The following is a 22,107-nucleotide window of genomic DNA, read 5'->3' on the forward strand; positions in this document are numbered from 1 at the left end:
AAGATATATAGGACAGAACAGAAGGAAATACAGCAAAATGCTAATATGATTGTTTTAGAAGGTTGGATTTTCCTGTTTCCTAAATCTAATTCCTAGATATAAGCTTGCTTATATTGCCTTAGCAATTTAGAAATGTTTTCTAAATTTTTCTTTCTGAGAGGGGAGATACCTAGAGTCTAGGCACTCATAAATGGTGCATATGGATATCCTGCCACAGGTACTAGAGCATTTTTCCACACCTTGAATAGAAATAAATAAATGAGTTATGTAGCAATAATGAAAGAATAAAATCTTAAAGCATTGTGTTCTCATAATGGAATGGTGTGTGGAGCAAGCAGTTTATATAATAGACATGCAACAGTGATTTTACTTGCAATGCATACATTTATTTAAGTAGTATTGCTTGAGTACCTTCTCTATGCCAGGCTATGTTTTAGGCATTTGAGTTACATCAGTGAGTGAATAAAAACAAAAAATGTCCTTCCCTCAAGTAGCTTGTATGGCTGGCTGAGAGGTGGTGGTGTTGAATACTGATAATAAAGATATATAATAAATTATGTAGTATATTATATGAAAATACATGCTATGGAAAAGAGTCAGATTGGAGGAATTGGGACTCTGGTGGAACTAAGTGTTGGTTGCAATTTTAAATAGGGTGATTAGAGTAGGACTCATTGAGAAGGTGATATTTGAACAAGGAAATAAGGAAAGAGAATGCTAGGAATAGGAATAGCCAGTGCAAAGGCTCTAAGTACAGAATGGGCGTGGTGAGGTCTGTGTAATTGGAGTAGTTAGCTGAAAGAGGTGCAAGGGTTAATATTGAACCAGAAGTTCTTAACTTGGGGCTAAGGGGTTCAGCAATAGAATTCAGGGGTCTATTCCTTTGGATGGGGAAAATAAATCTTATTTTTATTTTTAATAATAACATCTAACAGAAATTTAACATTTCTTTCAATCATGATGTAGGCAAAAATCCTTGGCAACTTAATCCCCTTCTCCCTTCTCATCCCCTCTCCAACACCTCCCTTTTGGTAACTGCTAGTGCCTTCTTGGAGTCTGAGTCTGCTGCTATTTTGTTCCTTCAGTTTTGCTTTGTTCTTATACTCCACAGATAAGTGAAATCATATGGTATTTGTCTTTCTCTGCCTGGCTTATTTCACTGAGCACAATACCCCCTAGATCCACCCATGTTGTTGCAAATGGCAGGATTTATTTTCTTTTTATGGCTGAGTAATATTCCATTGTGTATATGTACCACATCTCCTTTATCCATTCATCTGTGGATGGGCACTTAGGTTTTAGAAATATCCTAAAACATGGTTCTGTTCATCACCATATCACATCAAAATTATGTTAGTAATTGGACCTGCCACTAGGTCTTGTCATTTAATGTATTAATACATGAATACATGTGTTACTATGGCACAATTAAAAATATTTTGACAACTGAGTTGGTTTCCTCTGTAATCTATTGTGTTTTATTTTATACATTTCAAAATACTATTCTGAGAAGGGGTCCATGGCACACACACAACAAGATTAAGGAACCCCTGATATTCAATACTGGAGGCCAGTGTAGAATGTTGTTTGATGTTGACCTTTGTACAAGGAGTGAAATGGGAAGCTGTTAGATAATTCTGAGCAGAGGCATGACAGGATTTTCTTTGTGTTTAGAAAAGCTCACTCTGGCTACTCTTGAAACTAGAGGTGAGAGGGTGAGGAGGTATGTGGACCTAGGGTCACAGTTATTAGGAGGTTATTTTTGTGATCCAGAGGAGAGGTTGTATTTGCTGAAATGGTGGCTTGGTTTATGGTTCTAGCAAGGGAGCATTAAAAAGTAGAAGGATCCTGGATTTTTCTGGAGGTAGAATCATTGGTATTTATTGACGGGATGTGAGTGAGAACAATCAGGGATGACATTAAGGTTTTTGACTTATGCGGTGGAGGAATGGAATTGCCGTGGACTGGAGAACACTGGGTTGGTGGGGGAAGATCAGGCATCATTTCTGGTATGTTAAACTTGAGATGTCAATTTGACATGCACAGGAAAGTGTTAGTAGGCATTTGAATATGAGTGTGGTTGGGCAAGAGGGCTTCTGAGCTGTTGATATCCGCTGGGTAGTTATCTAAATGTATAAAAATTGGTGTTTAGAACTCTCAAGGCTGGATGAGATGCAGGGTGCAGAACTAGGAGTGACCCTGGGTGCTACGGGAAGAGACTGGGATGAACAGGAGGGTCAGCAAGAGTAACTGTGAAAGAGCGTCCAGGGAGGTGGCAGGAAAACTGAAAGAGTTTGGTGTCCTGGATGCCAAGTGAAATAAGTGTATCCAGAGGGGAGGGAGTGGGCCAAATGGTAGAGCAAGTGGAGAAAGGACTGAGAATTGACCATTAAATTTAGAAGCACAGAGGTCACCAGGGGACATTGGTGGACCAGCTTAGGTCAAAGTCTAATTTGGAATGGCTTTAGAAAGAGTGACAGTTGGAGACAGTATGTAGACATATTTTTGACAGGTTTTGTTGCAGAAGGAACAAAATTGGGGTAGTAGCTGGTGGGGCAAGTGGGATTGGAAGAAAGATTTCATATTTCTCTGATTAAGATGGGAAAAATCATAGCATTCTGTATGCCATGGAGAAGGTTCTCTGCAGAAAGGGGAAATTTGATGTAGGAAGAGGGAAGACATGCTGGAGTGATCTCTTTAAGACTGGCAATAGAGTAGATCTTGCATACTAGCTGAGGGGTTGGCTTTGAAGGAGCAGTGAAAGTCATCTCCACTAATAGTTACAAGGACAGACAATGAGGGTTTCAATGCTGGAAGGTGGGAGCATGTGGATGTTCAGCTTTGTCAGTGAGATAGGAGTCAAAGTTATCAGTTAAGAATGGAGATGAGACAATAATAATACAGCTAAAAATGTATATTACATACCTATATGACAGGCACTGTTCTAAGCGCTGTACAAATATTAAGTCTCCTCACAATAATCTTGTGAGGTAGGAATCATTATCCCAATGTACAGATGAGGAAACAGACACAGAAGGGAAAAGGACTCAACCCAGGCTCCCCTATTTGTCAAAGCTAATTTCCAATCCATTCCTTCGGGGTCTGCATTCTCAATTGTGATGATGCCTGTTGGCAATCTGACTTTCTAAAAGGTAGTCCCCATTTCTCCTCCTTAACTAGTGACCCTCAGTGTCCTGTACAATGGAATATTATAGTGTCTATCTCAAAGGATTAGGGTAAGTGCTTAGCAAAATGCCTGGTTCATAGGAGATAGTCAATAAATGTTAATACTAACAATAGTTCTAGCAGCAGTAATTTTTTATAGTTGATGTTAACACTTCATGATTCTATTTATTACTTTTTAGGGAACATTGTGTTTCATGTTTTCCAAATAGAGGGACATAAATGGTATCTTATACTTTATTAATATTTCTTTGATTATCAGCAGTGTTGGACATTTTTTCTTATGTTTACAGGACATGGAAATAGTGACTCTGACTTTGTATTTCTGTGACATCTGTTACCACAGTAATTAAGGCAGTCAGCTAAGGGGAATGCGTGAATTCATGAGCCTGCCCTCCAGCTCACTGGTCATGAGAGCCAAAGGGACAGAGCAGTCAGAGGCCGTATAATCTGATGGCTGGATGCGCCTGGGTACTTACTCAGCTGTGGCTTTTCTATTAGAGGCAGATGTGAATATGGCTTCAGGAGTCACCTTAATGAAGTGAAGCACATGATGACAACTGGAAGAAGACTAAATATGGCTAAAGATAAATGGATATAGTAATGGGCAAGTGGAAAAAAACCAGTGGACATGTGGGGGTGAGTTGGTGCTGACTAGTTGGTGCCATAAATGACAAATTTTAGGAAACCAGTAACTGGGGTGGATCCTGTGGAGAGCACTGGGCCTGAGTCAGATCTGTCCCATCGAATGCAGATCCTCTTTGAGGAAGTCCATGTCTTCAGGCTGCATTAGCAGCAGACACTCCATAAGGCTGGCTCCTTCTGGTAATGACAGTAGAAAGCTTTGGTTGGTGTATTATGATTTTTTTTGTCCTTTTCTGTGAATATTAAACTTGGATAATAACAAGAGTAGATTATATAGTCAGGCTTTGTGGGTTCAAATCCTGGTGGTATTTCTTACTACCTGTGTGAACATGGGCAAGTCCTTAATCTCTGTGTCCTGATTTATCTCTAATATGGGGGCAATAAAAATAATATTACTTCCCACATCAAGCTTTTATGAGGATTATATGAGTTAAAGATATATTTCACCTAATGTGCAATGCACATTTTCCACATCTGAAATTACGGTGTGTTTTACAACTGATGACATTTTACAACTATAATTGGCAGCATTTTTTTGTAATGGTACTTAAATACTGTGTCTTATATGTGTCTTAGAATCAATGGTGTCTTGCATTTGAGGAAACATGTTATTAGTAAAACATTAAACATGGGTTGGTAATAGGAAAATATTACATAAGTGTTATCATGTACTTAGTTTTATAATCACAACCAGATTCTTATGACCTCACTAAACTCATAAGGATGTGTTTGTTGCTAGCCCTTTATCCTTTACTGTGAGAACTCTTAAAAGCAAAACAAAATCCAAATAAATCAGAATATCACGCCACAAAGAATCATATGATCTTTTAGCCCTTTGGACCTTCAGGGGTGTATTATGTGACTTTCAAGATTACCTTTTCTTTTTATACTCATCCTGTATCTCCCAGGTCACACCCTCTACTTTGCTTTCATGACCACATGGATAAACCATTCCAAATCATGGCTTCTCCTCTCTTCCAGTGGTACCTTTTCCATTTCCATCAGCTAATACTCTGTCTACATCCTGGACCTTATTTTTTTAACGAGAGCTTTAGTTTTGAAATGACAAATTATAACATCCATTCTGTCCACCTCCCTCTCCAGTTCCAGCTTTTCCTCTCCGTTCTCCAGAAACACAGACCCCGTCTCTTCCTCAGGGGCTTCACTCCAATCATCTTCCTTTGTGTTTGTCAGCCTTTTCTGCCTTCACTCCCTTCTTAGGACATTAAGAGTCTGTCCCTTCTGTAGCAGCCATCTGACAAAACCCCAGCCCTGGAGAGACCCAAACATTTGTTTCTTCTTGCCTTTGTCTGGACTACAGAAGCTGGGGGGAGAAAATGATGCCGCTGTGCAGGTTCCGTCACCAGTGCTTGCGTCTCTGATTCTGTGTGGGCCCTCCACATGCCCACCAACTCTAACAGGTGCTCCTCCTCAGCACTCTGCTGTTTACAGCTGCTGTTTTTTCAAAGATTTTTCTACTCCCCTAAGTAATTCTAGTTATTTTCCTCTCCCTTTACTGTGAACATCTGACATCATTCAAAAGCCACAAAGAAGCTTCAAGGTATGGTAGACAGAAAACCGTAGTCAGGAAGCCTGAGCTCTGCTGACAGCCATGTGATTGCTTTTCTTTGTTGGTAGGCATGCAGTGTGTTTTCATCTGCATATTGATCTGAGATTCTCTCTGCTCTGCAGTGAATGAGTCATTCTGTGTGAATGAGTTGGTCTCTTCCTCTGTACTTTGAGAGAGGAGGGCTGGCCTAAGTGGCTTCTGAGCTTCTATCTTTAAGATTCTGTGATTGTAAGACTTCAGTTTTGTATGTTTTTCCAAACTCGTTTTAATTTGTTTCTCTATTTTAGGATTTTTAAACTTGTGGAATTGGATTCTACTGTTCAGCCGATGTCATTTTATCAATAAGCAGGAGAAACTTAAGGAGTGCCTTGTTCTGTAATAGCTAACCAAGACTTGGCCTTGCACCTCAAGGGCTTTTGGGGAAAAAGAATGTGTTTCCTGACCAGGTTCTCCTCTGAAGAATGGGTAGGCATGTGTTGGCCTGGCCTGGCTTTGCTGTCAGACTAAACTGAACATTGCTCTAAAATGAGCTGGTATCTTCCTCATGCTGCCCAGATGGTGCATTTCTAAAACAATAATCTGCAGGTTATGTTGGGATTTACCTGTTAGGTGGGATTGCTCAAAAGATCTTGCCATCTTATTTTTATTTTTTCCCATCTGCAGTCCCTTCTGTATACTCCCAGCATTAGAGCATTGTTTCTGGATGCTAGCATTTCAGGGGAACAGCAGTAAGGCGAGGAAAAATGCAGTTCCTGTGCATTAGCTCTTGGCTCAGTGCAGTTAGCTTTTGTGACCTCATTAGCTTGGATAGAGAAGAGCTTGGAATTAGTAGCCAATGGTGGAGCATACTCTTTACAGTCCCCATGTATTCATCACTTTCTAGCCTTGCCAGACATCACTGATTGGAGATAAACAACAAATGCCATGGTTCTCAACCTTGACTGTATATCAGAATCACTTGGAGAGCATTTTAAAAATCCCAGTGCCCGTGTGCATCTCATACCAGTTAAATCTTTTTCTGGGCTGGCATCCATACATAAGTCATTTTTAAATCTCCCCAGGTGATTCCAATATTTAGCCAAGGTGAGAACCACTGAAGAAAGGCTTTATAGGGGGGAATACATGGGTTGGCTGATGGAGTTGTTTTGGCTTTCACAAGTGAGCTGGTTTTATCTCCAGTTTATCTTTGCTGATTTTTTTTACTTTAGTAACAGTGTAGAAAGATCAGAGGTAATCAGCTGTACATAATTGACTTTTAAGTGTGTTATTATAACCTTAGAGTAGCAACTGTATTTTGCCTGTGGCTCAGTATATGCTTCTCTCTCTCTCTCTCTCTTTCTCTTTTTTTACAACTGTCTGAAGCCCTGTGGGGTGTGCTGGTACAGAGGTGAACACCAAAGGGGTAGGGAAGGGGTGCCTCCATACAGAAAGGGAGGTTACAGATAAAGGAGCTTAATGAGCTCTTGAATACATGCTCTTGGAGTTGCATGTCTGTGTCTACTGCTATTCAGATATGACCCTAATTTTGCCAGAGACTTGAGTGTATGCCTCTCTTCATATGTTCTCATCAGTGGTATTCCCAGTTGATACAAGAAGTCCACACAGTGGGCTGTGTGTGGACTGGTGTGTGTGTGTGTTGTCTCCATTTCATTTGGTGTGTTACTATTCATTCTGTTCACTTTGAAAACTAGATACTTACTGAAACAGTTATGAGGAAGTCAGTTATCTGAAAAGACCAGATTATGTGGAGTAAAACAAAACTACAACTATCATTGTAGCACTAAAATGAGAAGGTTTTTAAGAACACATGTTGAAGTGAAATGTCTAGAACCATTGTTTCTCGCTACCTAAAAAACTGGTATTGTTTCTGTTTCCACCTGTGTGCACACATAGTCTTCAATGTCTATAAATTCCAGGCCTACCGAATACAGTTCCCACTAAGAATGCTTAGAGATCCTAAAGTAGGGTTGCCAGATAAAATATAGGATGTATGGTTAAATGTGAACTTCAGATAAACAATGAATAATTATTTAGTATAAGTGTATCCCAACTATTACACAAGACATAAATTATCTGTATTTTATCTGCATTTCACATTTCGCTGAGATCTGTATTTTTATTTCCTGAATCTGGCAACTCTGTGGAGGTGTGGGCTGGATAAAGGGCCAGAGCATTGTCTAGTTTTTCTGTGCTGGGCCTCATTGATTTGGCTTTATACCTCTTACTGTATTTCTGCAGAGAAGCTGCTACTCAGCTTTCCTTCCCAAACTCTCATTCTGCTGTTTTCCTGTATGTCTGATAGGTTTCTAATCTTTGGTATTAGTATGCAGAGATGCAGGCTTGAAAATAGCCACACACATGCACACACACACACGTAATTCTTAAATTCTGCATGGTAGGAACAGTAAGGAGTTAAGACCTTATACTTAGAGGCAGTAAGCCCAATGGCAGGTGCGTGCAGTATGTTGTATTTGAGTATTTTTCCACCATTGGAGAGATGCAATTGTCCTGTCTCCCTTGGAAACCTGGGCAGGTGGCCTGACCTGCTGGTTAACTTGTCTGGCATGGTTTACTAGAAAATTCCACTCTCATTCAAGTTAAAGCTGGCTGGCTTTCTCACCTGCCTCTTCAGAGACTGACCTTCACCTCCCTCTCTGAGGTTCATTTTGTTGGCCTTGAATAAAGGGCTCTGTCAGTTGAGTGGAGGCACAAGCTGAAGTGCAGGCAACTTCTTTCAAAGTTTTAAATCAAGTCAACTAATGCTTATGTGAGCCACATGAAGAGTGTGTGTGTGTGTGTGTGTTTTCCTACTAGTAGTTTGTATAGTCATTCTGTTTGAGGTAGGCAGTTTTTCTCACTGACTAAACATAGGGTTAGGTTTAACTTTATAAAGAGTTTACATGAAATTTTGAACATATCTGTATGTCCAAAGAGAGTCCTGAATAATTTCTAACTGAAAAAAATATAGCAAAAAGTACAATGAGCACTTGTATACTAACCATTTATAATTGAACATTTTGTCTTATTTTCTTCAGACTTTTAAATCCAGTGTTTAAGCCCCTTTTGTAATATTCCCTAGTCCAATTTATCTGCTTGTCTCCCCAACAATAGCCACTCTCCCAAGGTTTACGTAGGGGCCACCACCATGCAGAACTACAGGAGGCCTGTGTGTGTGTTCCTAGGTGATGTATAGCATGGATTTTCTAAACCCCCTATACAGATTGTATCACTGTATAAATTGTGACAATCAAATCATTGTAAATAATACTAGTTTTGTCTCTTCTTTCCATTTCTTAGAATCTTATTTCTTATTGCATTGTCCCAGAGCTCTAGTATAAAGTAAGAAAATATAGGTGATGGTGGGCATTGTCTATTTTTTTGGCATTCTTAATCTTCCTGAAGTTTCACTATTATATTTGAATTGTGTTAAAAATTCTTGATAGGTATTCCTGAATTTGATTTCCTTCAACTCTAATTAGCTAAGAGATTTTTTGCTTTTTAAAAATCAAGAATGAATTTTGACCTTTATCAAGATAGTTTTCTGTATCATTCTGTATTATTTTGAGAGAAGAGATGGCTTTTCTTGCTTAGTATATTAATGTGGTAGATATATCACTGATAACTGTTCAGGTGGTTTATACTTTTTGCATTCTTAGAATAAACCCTGCGGAGTTGTATGGCTTATTTTCACAAACTACCGATTTAGATTTTCTAGTTTTTGTTTTGTTTTTATTTTTATTTTTAGTCTATCCTTTTTATTGTTTTTAATTTACTGCGTTATAGAAAAACATGATCTATACAATGGTATTACTTTGAAATTTGAGAGATTTTCTTTGTGGATGATGAATTTTTGCAAATGTGTATGCCTGAAAAGAATGCATGCTACTGATTTGTTGTGATCAAGGATATATAATCAAGGTTAATTGTGTCAGTCACTTTTTTTATTTACTTAGTATTATCTCTTATCATTTTACTCACCTTTTTATATTCTGTTTTGCCTTATATATTTTAAGGCTAAGATGTTAGTTGTATTCAAGGTCATGATAATACCCACTACCTAACTAAAGAAATAAAACATTACAAATACATCTGAAGCACCTGTGTGCTTCCTACCTTCCCCTTACAGTTATTTAATCCTGTGTGCTCTTTTATACTTGGGTATAAAATCCCCAAGCAATATATAATATAGTTATGTGTTTTAAAAGTCTTTAAAAATGGCATCTGACCATGAGTACTTTTTCTCATGTTATTTGTTACATTAATCTGTGTCAGTATATATAGTTCTGGTTTATTCACTTTGAATGTCTGCATAATATTATATTGAATGAATATATCACTGAATATTTGCTTATTTTTATTGCTATTGATGAAAACTTGTTTATTCCTATTTTTCACAGTTAGAAATAATGTTTCTGTAAGTGTTCTTCTTAACATTTCTGTTCATGTTAATCACGTCACTAGAGTTAAACTGTAGGTAGATTTTCTGATTTTATTTATAACCTTTAAATTTAGTATTGACAAAATGGTCTTTAAAGTGATTGTTACAACTAGTATTCCCATCAGTGTTTGGAACTCTTTCTTTCTCACCACCAGTTAATATTAGCAGACTTTAATATTTCCAAATATGATGGTAGTGAAATAGTATCCCATTGTAGTTTTAATTCACCTTTTCCTGAGGACAAGTGAGATCGTATGTCTTTTATGTGTTTATTAGTCATTTGGAGTTCTCCCATGAATTTACTATCCATTTACCCATTTTTCTATTGGCTGCTTTTCTTTTTATTGCCTCTAGTACTTGTTTGTCCTGGATGCTAATCTTTTGTTGGTCATATGCTTTGCAGATGTCTCCTCATGCATGTGGCTTATCACTTTCTAGTGGCCTCTTTTTAACGTACATGATTTTGGTAATTTCAATATAACTGAATTTTAAAAATGTTTTCCTTTAAAAAAAAAAACTCTTTCAAACCTCCAGTGTCATAGAATATAGTCTATTCTTCCAAGGTATTTTGTTATGCTTTTCACATTTAGATTTTTAATCCACTGGAATTGATTCTTGTGCATGGTTTGAAGTATGACTTTTTAATATTTGTATTTAGGAATAGTCAATCCTTTCCCTTCAAATTTCAGTACACCCTCAGATCACATACTCAGTTTTCATATGTGCATGGCGCTATTTACAGACTTTTATTTTCTATTCTATCTCATGGTCCATTTTGTTGTCTGTGCCCCAATGCCAGAGTTTCTTAATTGTGATTCTTTCCTATTATGTTTTTCTTGTTCCATGCTGCATTTTTGCTTAATCATTCAGTATTCCTTTATTCACAAATTCTTCCCTTGACTGTACCAGAGTTTATCCAACTCTTAAACTTTTCATCTCAATGCCTACATTTTACATTTCTAATATTTCTAAATTTTATGCTCACCTTCTTAAGTATTTTTTTCGTAGTGTGCTGTTACTGTCATTATGGTGGTTATTGTTGATCTTGGTAAGGATTCTAAGCATTACTAAAATACTTTTAACATGTTTAATATTTAAAATATGTGTTGTGTGATTTCATATTCAAAGTTGGATTTTGTTGCCTGTCTTTTAGGTTTCTTCATCTGTATTAGAGAATGTTTTGAAGGCTCATGATATATAGGATGCTTTGGGAGAAAAAGTCTCCCCTTCCCCTTTTATACCATCTGTTGCAGTTGTCTCATATGATCCTTGTAAGACCCCCAGACCAGAAGTTGGTATTCCAATGGTGTTCTGGGGTCCCAGCCCAAGGTGGTAGGGACAGGAACAGACAGGGTTTGGAGTTTGGTCTTAATCCCTAACTGTGGCCTCCTGTTTAAGCCCCGAGGCAGCAGTTAACAGCAACTTGTTCCAGCTTCCTCTGACCCTGTGGGAACCCCTCCTCTGTCTCTTTTTCTAAGCAGCAGGGCTGCCCCAGGTTTCCTGGCCCATGGGGGCCCTTTCAGCCCCTGTTGTTCCGTAGTAAATTTGCTCTGTAGTAACCTAACTCCAGGCCATCTTACCTCCACAGGGCAGGCCCAGAGCTTCAGGCCCAAAGCACCACTTGGCTATTCTGTTCCATTTCTGTTTCTCCAAGATGTTTTCTGTTTGGGTCCTGGCATATGACTTTGGCCTTTTTTGAGTTCATTTTAGAATTCATTGCTGTGCAGGCTTATTGAGGAACAAAAAATGTGGACCTGTAACAAGTGGAAGCCTATTGGGGCGATTTAAACTTTTTGGAGACATGGTTGGAAATACCCCTTACTTGTTCTCATTTTCCTCATATGGCTGCCATATCCACACTAGTCCATCTGTTAGAGCAAAGAAAAAGGTTCATTTCACGGCTTTGGCTTGCCATTAGCTCTGCCCACCTGCCACCGCCCTACCAAATCCTGCAGGTGTTCCCGTGCCGCCTGGGAGCACGTGCCAAGTCTAAGTAGGAAGTATTGTGACTGCCATCTAGTGACAGGCATCAGGTACACTCCGTTGTAGCCTAAATTTTTTTCCTGACAGGTTGTGTGCCTCTGTAGATTTGATTCTTGACTTTTCAAACTGCCTGGGTAGAAAGCGGCATGTAATTCTCAGGGACCTTGTGTTCCTGGAGTACTGAACTGCTTAGAATCGGCATTTTAACAGAACAGAAAGTAAGGATAAGAGGAGAGGACAAAGTGAAAAGGCAAGTTATCCAAGCCCTGGCTCTGGAATTTGATCTAATGAGTGTTTTCTCCATGATAAACTGTCCATCAAATGGTGCCTGGCCCTGATTGCATACCTTTCTGATACAGGATAAAGTCAGAGACATAGTCATGAATTTACTGGCAAAGGTACCTATTTTATACTATCATCCCAGGAGCTCATTTTTTAGTATTAAAGGATATAAATATACTGATTCTCAGCTCCCTCCACTCCCACCCCATTTATCTCCTTCCCCTTAGCCCTTTTCTGTCTATATTGATCGTGAGACTCCATCCCAGGTAGTTAAAGCCTCTAAGATGGTATGAGCCTCCAAATAGTAAACTTGGCTAGAAACTTAACCATATTTATTCATCAGGTATTGCTGCAATAATGCTGTGTAACAAATCATGCTAAACTCCAATAGCTTTCAATAATAAGCATTTATTTGCATGGGAGTAAAGGTCATGGGTAGTTCAGCCGAACTAGGCTGGACTCTTCCAGGCTGTGCATAGACTGGACTTTGCAGCCGGCTAAGACTTGGGTTTAGGTCTGCACCAAGTATGTGGTCCCAGGCTGAGTGAGTAGTGGCTGCCTAGGGTATGTTGTTCTTCTGTGAAAAAGTGGGAGTGAAGGAGGCAAACCAGACTATAAGCAAGCACAACAAAATCTTCTCCTTACTCTGTGTCAGTTCACATTCACCAGCCAAACCAAAGTCATAGGATGTCTTCTATGCCCTGAGCAGAATGGGGAGTTTGAATTGGGTGAACAGTGCCCCAGCCTTTAACACCTACATATAAAATCACTGAAAAATAAGGAAAGTATTTTAAGAAAACAGGTTCTAAATTTTTAAAATGTACATCCTGGGAAACCTTTTTAAGGCTAGAAATATGTGCTGTTCATTTTCTCATTCCTACAGCTTAGTTCAGTGCTTGGCTTACAGAGAGAGATGCTAAGCACATGAATGAGAGAGCTACAGGGCACAGTGAAAGATTGGTGGGCCTGGAGAGTTGGGGTTTTATCCATCTTTTAATAATGGCATTTATGTGTTTCTGCCTAAGAATATCCTAAGTGTTCTTGACAAGGAGAGAGATTGAAAGTTACAATTCCTAATAAACTCATGGGATTTCTCCAGGTGACTGTCCAATCTTGTATTTTCTGATATGAAAATTAGTCATCTCCTTTTGATATATATATAGTACAACATCATAGATAGATTCATTGATAGTTTATGTAACTTCTACATGACACCATCCTTTCTGAAGAAGTAAAATGGACCCTCTTCCCAAAATTTGATTCAGATGCCAAGGTTGATGCCTACATGTACATGCCGTGCGGACGCACACACACGAGGGTATGAAAAGGCCTAATACTAGTACTTGGGACTTCTGCGTACAGTAGGGCAACCCTCTTAAGCTGGCTGGAAAATGCTTTGAGAGAGGAAAGGGAGGAGACTAGCCTGGATATTACAGTGTTTAGGGAAAGGGCTAAGGATTCCCAGTATGGGCAGTAACTTGCGTGGTTAAAATTTCCTACCAGTGTCAAAGCCTTTCTAATCAGATTGCCCAGATGTGGTGCATAGGGGAGGAGGGAGAGGTGGGGATTGAAAGTTGTTGGCAGTAGAACATCGAAAGATAGAGTGAGACTCCCTATTATACTTTCTCCACCTCAGGTGTGGTGGGTCAAAGGCCCACTAATAAGAGAGGCTATATTGACATTTCAAGTGATGGACCTTCTCTAGCTGTTGACTTTGATTACACCCAACTTTTTTTCCCTTATGGTTTCACTTACTTTGAACCTTTCTCTACTGTTTGTGACAGGTACCAGGACAGCCATCCCTTTTCCAAACAGCAGTTACTGCATTGTTCAGAGCCATCTGGTGAGGAAACACACCTTAGAATACCTATTATACACTAAGACCAGGCTGCATACTTTGCCTTCACAAGCTTATTCAATATGAGAGCTCAAATGATTCCATTCTTAGGTATTAAGGCAAATTGTCTGTGACTTGGCCTTCTATCACCAGCACCATTTTCATTAGTGTTAGAGATGGATGGAGAAAGTTCCTGTATTTATTAATCAGAATGTGTATTTATCTGTCAGTAATTAGCATGCTTTCCTCAATGTCATCTTTTATATACCTGCTCCTTGATTTGGGGCATATATTTATACTATTTCAAAAATTCTTTAAACTAACTTTCATTAATTAACTTTTTTGCTGAAAACTAATCTTATCTTACAGAAGTGATTCTCACACTTTAGTGTGCATCATAATCCCTGGGCAGCCTTGTTAAAGCATCCTCCAAGTTTCTTAACAGGGCTGGGGCAGGCCTAAGAATTAGCATTTCTAAGAAGTTCCAGGTGATGTTGTCTAGGGACTAAACTCTGACAAATGCAATCTTCTAAGACTTGTACTTATGAAATCATGAGTTTTATGTGCGCCGTTGCATTTTTCTCCTAATGTACATTAAAATATTCAACTGTTCAAATAAAACCCAGCTGTCTATTACCAAAACATGACTACACTGGTATGTGTGCAAAACTTTGGAAACACTGAATAGTCTCTGCATACAATTCAGATGATGGGTCTGTTCAGGTTCCTGGACTCAAATCCAGTATATGTGTTTTCCCACGCATGACACCAAGCAATTCTCTAACACCAGCAGGGTATCCAAGAATTTAAACTATTTGAATGCTATCTGCCCATAGACAGCACCAGATTCCCCCGGTTAAGGGCTCCATTCTACAGGACTGCCCTCTGCTCCCGCCTCCAGACACCAAACACAAGCCTCAGGCAGTTACCTGTGCTTCTGACCAACTGGCTACAGACTGGAGGTTCCAACAATTGCCCCTTGGGTTTGATTAATTTGCTAGAGTGGCTCACAGAACTCAGGGAAACACCTAGTCTGCCAGTTTAATAAAGATATCATAAAGGATACAAGTTAACAGCCAGATGAAGACATACACAGGGCAAGGTCCCAAATAAAGGAGCTTCCGTCCTCACAGAGCTTTGGACCTAGTTTGGTGGTACATGGAAATGTTCTGGTTCCCCAAGCATGGGAACTCTCAGACAGGGTTTGGGGTCTGGGGCTGGGGGCTGGGAGCTGAAACTTCCCACCCCGTAATCACGTGGTTGGTCCACCTGGCAACCAGCTCCTACCTTTGGGTAAGGTTCAAAAGTCTCCTCATTAACATAACAAGGCACCCATTTCACCTTAATGGCTCTGAAGCATTTTCAACAACTGTGGATGGAGACCAAATATATCTGAGAGACCAAAGATTATATAGCAAAGGATCCTTTCCCTTTCACATTAAAGTATGTACTTGGACATGTTTGTGACAACATGAGTCAGTGGGTAAAGCCAATGAGAGGCAGAGCCAATACAAATTAGAATCCATGAATAAGGACAGAGCCATGATTCTCATTCATTTGGGAAATCAGAAGTTTTCTAAATCCCCAACTCTGCATAATCCAGTTCTGCCAGTGGGGTATGTGTGTGTAAGGGGAGATGGTTGGATATATTTGTAAGAGAGAATATAAATGAAAACCAGATTTAACCACAAACTGGTGACTAGAGTCCTGGAAGTCCCCATGGCGAAGATAGACAAATCATAGTTGTATAACTTGATGGGATCACCCATTATAACTCACTGTGCATGTTGACCCTATAATTAAAAATATCCCATGCCCCTTTTACAGAGTTATGGAAAAGGCTTACCAAGTTTTCCAGTGATTCTAGTGATTGTGTTGTTGGGAAATCCAGTCTGGGGAAGTCTCCCTGGGCACTAGGTGAGATCTCAACCCAGGAGAGGGTTCCTCTGATCAAAAAAGAATTCATGGGAAAGTCTAAGCAAACTGTAGTTTAATAAAGTGAAAGTACACACTCAAGGAGAGAGGGAGGACATGCTCCAGAGATGGGCAGCAAGGTGAGGTAAGAGTTCGGTGGTCTTATAGCTGGAGTTTAAGCAAGGGGGAGAATATTCACTGGGAAAGGTGAGGGTTTTCTCAGAATAGGGAGGGAACTGGTGACAAAGGGGGCTACATCCTCTTTTGGTCCTGATATGGTTAGCCTTGGAACCATCTTGACACCTAGGGGTATGATTTTTAGTATGCTAATGAGCCTGTAATGTACTTTGGGGTAACTGTAGTTTACCTTTGCTCCCCCATCCTGAATCTAGTTGGTTTGAACTAGATTGGACTGCCTATGTTAATTGGATAAAGCCAGCAACCTTTAAGTTCCTAGGGACCTAGAGTTTTGCTTATACCTGAAGTTTACCCAACCATAACAACAACAAACAAAAACAAGCAAACTGCAGAGTAGCACAGGTTCTTTGGGCTTGAATAACATTGTTGGTACTTACTAGCATGTGAGTTTGGGGAAAGTTATTCAATCTGTTTTACAGGTTTTCTAACCTGTAAAATGGGCCTTGGTATGATAGAATTTACCTTGTGTGATATGCAGATGGCATGAGTTAATTTGAGTAGAGTGCTTAGAACAGTTCTTGAGAAATAGTGCTCAATGCTACTATGGCCATATGTAATTAAGAGAAGCTGTCGGTGATGAACTGTGGTAGTGGATGCTCCATGCTCCCCATGTTGGGAAGACAATTTTTAGTCCTGCTGTTAGTGAGTTGGAGGACAGAGGCCTGTAATGAGAGAAATGCTGCTTTGTTGTTGTGAGCTGAGCAGAAAGGTAGGTTTGTGTAACGAAAGGTATCCCTGCTGATTAGACTAAGCACTTGACTACCAAGAGTTTTATTTTCACAGAAGTTCTTTCCCCAAAACATTGAATCCCGCTAGTCAGAATCCCTTTTCCTTTTTCTCTCTTTCCATACAACGTATTATTTTCTTAAAAGACATTCTTTAGACTTCTCTTTTGTAGGCTAGAGTATTTGAATTCATTTGTTAATTTCCACTGGGGCTAATGTGGCTTCAAAGGGGTCTGCCCTTCTCAAGCCCCAATTCAACATCTCATTTCCTCCTCTTCACACGTTTATAGAGTTCTATAGACTCTATAATACCAGGGTCAAGTTATTTTTTTAGGAAAAAATCCTTAGTCTTGAATTGAGACCTCTGTCTGACTATCCTCACCCCCAAAAGTCAAGGGATCCACTCCAAAGCATTTACAAACCCAAGAAATGTACAGGGAGGGAACTGCCACTAACAAGGCACATTTGGAAACCACCCACCTAACTTTGATTCATTCATCATTCTGTAACCTTTATGTTCTCTTAGCATTCTCTTGTGGCCCCTCCAAGTGAGCATTCTACTGGCGAGGGCATTAACTTCCTTCTCCTACAGCACAGCTTAGAGATACTGTTTTGGCATCCTTGTCAGGAATGGGGGTGTGTTATCTTGCCTCCTGTCACACTGGGACTGTTTGGAAAAATAAGTGTTTAAGGAGAAGATGAGTTAAGATTTACTGGGTATTAGCTTTGCAATGATGTCTTTCATCAGTCTGTTAATTAGTCATAACTCTGTCACACTCTTACAGGTACAATTTGCATAAAATGAATAATTTCAAAATATATTCTGTGTAAGTTCTGTTTAGAATGTAGATGTTATTCCCAAGGGGCATCAGTTTTGCAAGAAGTTTGGTTCTGCTAACTGTCCTTTGCCTTCTTTGTAGAGGCTTGGAATTAATGAAGCCTTAGGTACTGGTCATCACTTGGGTTTGGACTCAACATTTATACAAGACTCACTAAATTATTATTTTCATTTATGCACCTAGAGACTCTCTTGTGCCTATATAGTAATATTCTTTATTTAATATGGAGAAAACCAACATTCTTCATTTAATTTGGAGAAAAGCAGAGCAATCTTTTTTCTTACACATTTATGTTAGGTATATATAAGGAAAACAGCACAAAACATAAAGGTTAAAGAATAATTTTTCACTGGACACCTATGTGGTGCCAACTTCCTCAATCAAATTTAATTCACTTGCTCTTCTCTTGGATGTTGCCATTGTCCTGACTTTAATATTATTTGCTTTTATTTTATGGGTTTTTCATTTATGTGGACCTAGGATTAGGATTGTTGGGTAGGGAGGTATTAGTATCTTCAATTTTATTAGAAAATGCCAACCGTTTTCCACAGTGATTGTACCAGTTTTTTTATTCCTGCTACAAATGTATTAGAGTTTCCATTGCTGCCATTTTAACCAACTTTCAGTGTTGTCAGACTTTAAACGTTCCTGATTACTAATGAGAAGGAGCATCTTTTACTATGTACTACTTGTACATCCTCTTGTTAGAGTGTCTATTGACATTTTTGCCTGTTTTCCATTTCCTATAGATTTATACTTCTATACAAGTTATTCATATATATGTCTAGATCTTTGATAATTTATTTCGGGCGTATTCTTCCCTGTGTAACTTGTCCTTTCCCTCTCTTTATGGTCTATTTTGATGAAAAGAATTTCTCAATTTTAATGTAGTCAAATTTATCAGGTTTTCTCTCTCTCTCTCTAATATATATATATATACACACACACACAATATTTTTTAAATCTTAGGTCCTTTCCTATCCTGAAGTTATAAAAATATGCTATATTATCTTATGAAATACCTACAGTTTTGCTTCTTGCAATTTAGCTCTTAATCAACTTAGATTATTACATGGCATAAAGTTGGAATCCAGTTTCATGTTTTTCCCATATTAATACCTACTTTTCCCAATCAATAATTACTAAAAAGACCATAGTGTAAACAAAGATCTTTGGTGCTACTTCTGTCCTATCAAGTGAGCCTTAAATCATGGACTATTTCTAGTTTCTCTAATCTCTTCTATTGGTCTGTTGTTCCACTTTAAGTACCATACCATCTTAATTATATTGTGATAATTCAAAATAATTTTTGTTACATAGTTAGGCAACTTATCTTACCTTTATATTTTCAAGAGTTTCTTGGCTGTTACTGGCTCTTTGCATTTCTTTGCTTCAATATACATTTTAGAATGAGCTCTTTAAGTTCAAACAAAACTTAAAACCCTTAGAAATGTTTTAGCATTGAATGGGATAGCATTGAATCTATAGGTCAGTTTGAGAAACTTAACATCTTTACAATATTAAGTCTTATCAAAAACATGGCTTGCTCACTGTGTGTTTTTTGGTAATAAATTTTGATATAGTGTTTCTGTTTTCTCATGAAGTCTTACATAGTTTTAAGTTTCTTTCTAAGTACTTTGTATTAGGGGAACCATAAATGTTTTCTTTTTTAACTGTTGCTGGTATCAGGATTTTTGTATGCTGATTTTATATTCAGCAATCTCACTAAACTCACATATTCTAATATTTTATCTGTGGAATCTTGGATTTTTCTAAATATGCAATCACAGTGAATAATAGCTTTATTTTTCCTTTTATGACCTGTAGATAAATATGTGTGTGTATACATGCATTTGCTTTCTTTTTTTCTTATCCTACTGCATCTGCAAGAACCCTTAAGAAAATTTTAAATAGAAGTGGTAATAACAGGTATTCTTGTGTTACACTGTATCGCCTGGGGAAAACTTCCTTCACTCTGCATGATGCCTTTAAGATTCATCTATGTTGATGTATATATCAATAGATTTTCCTTATTATTGCTGAGTATTGTTCCATTCTTTGGATATACCACATTTGTTTATACATTCACCCACTGAATTATGTATGTTTTCTAGCTCTGCAACTTATTTAGCTTCTTTGGACAAGATATTTATGTATGCATCAGTTTCTTCATCTGTAATGGGGATAATGTTACTACATCATAGGGTTATTGTAGGGACAAAATGACAAAATGAGTTAATAAATATGAAGTAATTAGATAATGACTGATATATAGTAAATGCTCAATAAATACAATCATTATTGTCCTCAATAGTAGTAAGGATTTTGAGGTAGAAAAGAACTTGATAAGTTCAAAGAACAGCAAGAAAGTAAGTCAGTGTGCCTAGAGCATAATGAGTAAGGGGGAGGTAAGGGAAGGTATGTAGGAGCCAGATCGTGAAGGGCCTTGTGGGCTGCTGTAGAGAGTTTTTATTTTGCTCTAAGTGCAGTGAAAACCATAAGACATGATCTGGTTCATGACTTTAGTAGATCATTGAGACCTCTGTGAAGAATGGGTTGTGGTGGTGAAAATGAAAGCAGGCCATTTTTTAGGTTATTGTAGTGGTCCAGGGAAAATGGCGGTGACATGGACCATAGCGGTGGTTATGGGGATGGTGAGAAGTGACTTGATTCGAGATGTGATCTGGATGGAGATGCCACTGAACTTGCTGATGGATTTCTAGCTCAGTGGAACACATTTCCACATAAGAGCAGTGGTGTGGCTGGTCATAATTATCAAAAGCAATGCTCCTCTCCTGTTTTCGGCTTTACCAAAGATTTCCCTCATCTACCTTTGAATTAGGCCTGATATCTGAAATCCACTTGAGGAAATAGCCTGTCTTTTAATACATTTTTAAATAACAGCTGACTGACTTCTTTCTCACTCATGTTCATACTCCCAAACATTTGTAAAAAACCAACTTATCCCACAGAAATGTTTCTCATAGCATTTTGCTTTGTGGTTCTCTGAAGCCTGTGCAGTTCTCTGACCCCACATACTTAGCTGTCCTGCTGGAAATAAAGTTGTCCTGGCTGCTTCATGCTTAGCCAGAGGGGTGGTAGTTTTAGTGGTTGGCCGGAGTTCCTGTGTACACTTGGGACTTATTGTTGCAATAAACATTATTAGACTCAGACTGAAATTGGACCATATTTATTTTTGTCCTTCTTTTAACCTCAACTCACCCTAGATTTTCTCATCTAAGTGACAAGTGGTCTGGACTTTTTTGAAGTGAGCCTAAGATTTAAATCAGCCCTGGACCCTTGCTTAACTTTGCATTCAAATGCAGATTTTTTGGGGGGGTTGGGGGGGAAACAGTTAAAAATAGAAGAATAAAAAAATAGAGAAAGCTCTCACATAGAAAGTTTCCTTTCATTTCCTGTGTGTCTGCTCTTCACACATCTGTATTTGTTCTCTGTGGGGCCTTAGCTTCCAACTCCTCCTCAAAGACAAACACCTGACCCTGTCTTTATGTGGACACACATCATACTATTTAACCCTATCCAATCTGTTTGATTTGGGGTTTTCATAATTCAGAGTTTGCTAAGTGGAAGGAAGAAACCTCCCTTCTATACTGAGCTTCTTGTCTTACCTTGCCCCAGTTTTCAACATCACGTTAGGTTAATGTCAAACCGTGGCATTTATTTCCTCACTTTACTTGTAAGAGGGCCTCTGACATTTTGGAGATGCTCACTTGAATTTTGTGCATAATTTTGTGCTGCTTTATAATGGCTTCTTTTGTGATCTTACAGAATACCAAGCTGCCATTTTACACTTGAAGAGGGAACACAAAGAAGAAATTGAAAACTTACAGGTATATCTCTTTGATTATTGTCAACCAGTTATGTGAAACTGATACTTATTTTTCTCATGTGCTGAAGTAAATACTCCCCTTTTGTTGAACTATTTACCTAGACAGCATCTGTGGTGTCACCTGCCACTGGGCATTGAGTTTATCCTGGGGACAAAAGCCTTGAGGCTTCCATTTTTAATAGAATTCAATTCCTATTTTTAAGAAATTACCACAAATGCATTTGAGTGGGAAATTATGATTAGAGAAAATGATGATTTTATTTGTAAATCAGGAAAGGGGAGAGTATTTAGACTTTTACTTTTTATAGGAAGTCTTTAAAAATTATTTTTCCTATGTACAGTGTAAACTTGTTCAGCACACTCCCATTCACATATTTATAATCTGTCTGACGCCTAGCACATCTCTTCAGGATGATCCTGTCAGATGAAGGCACTTACAGAAGTGGCCTTAGTAGGAAGAAGAGTGGTGCTGAGCCACATAGTCTGTATACCCAGGCAGGGCTTAGGAATTATTGGCTTGATTCTCCTTTGTGAAGCCTAGAAAGATAAGATCATTTCCTTCCTCCAGCTATCTGATTGTCATTCCCTATGTTTGGAGTTTGATGGCAGTGCCTGTAACAGAAAGTTTCAAGTCTTAATTTTA

At 38.6% G+C, this 22,107-nt stretch overlaps 1 protein-coding gene across 2 annotated transcripts in view; it reads left to right on the forward strand.

Moving 5' to 3' along the window:
• Nucleotides 1–22,107, forward strand: part of FMN1 (formin 1) — a 368,992-nt gene that overhangs the window by 104,437 nt on the left and 242,448 nt on the right. For both annotated transcript variants that reach the window (XM_036887569.2, XM_036887570.2), the window contains one exon: nt 21,404–21,465. In XM_036887569.2, the coding sequence (XP_036743464.2) occupies nt 21,404–21,465 (62 nt within the window). The remainder of the gene's footprint in view (nt 1–21,403; nt 21,466–22,107) is intronic.

The sequence above is a fragment of the Manis pentadactyla genome, chromosome 11 (genome assembly GCF_030020395.1).
Source record: "Manis pentadactyla isolate mManPen7 chromosome 11, mManPen7.hap1, whole genome shotgun sequence".
NCBI classification, from domain to species: domain Eukaryota; kingdom Metazoa; phylum Chordata; class Mammalia; order Pholidota; family Manidae; genus Manis; species Manis pentadactyla.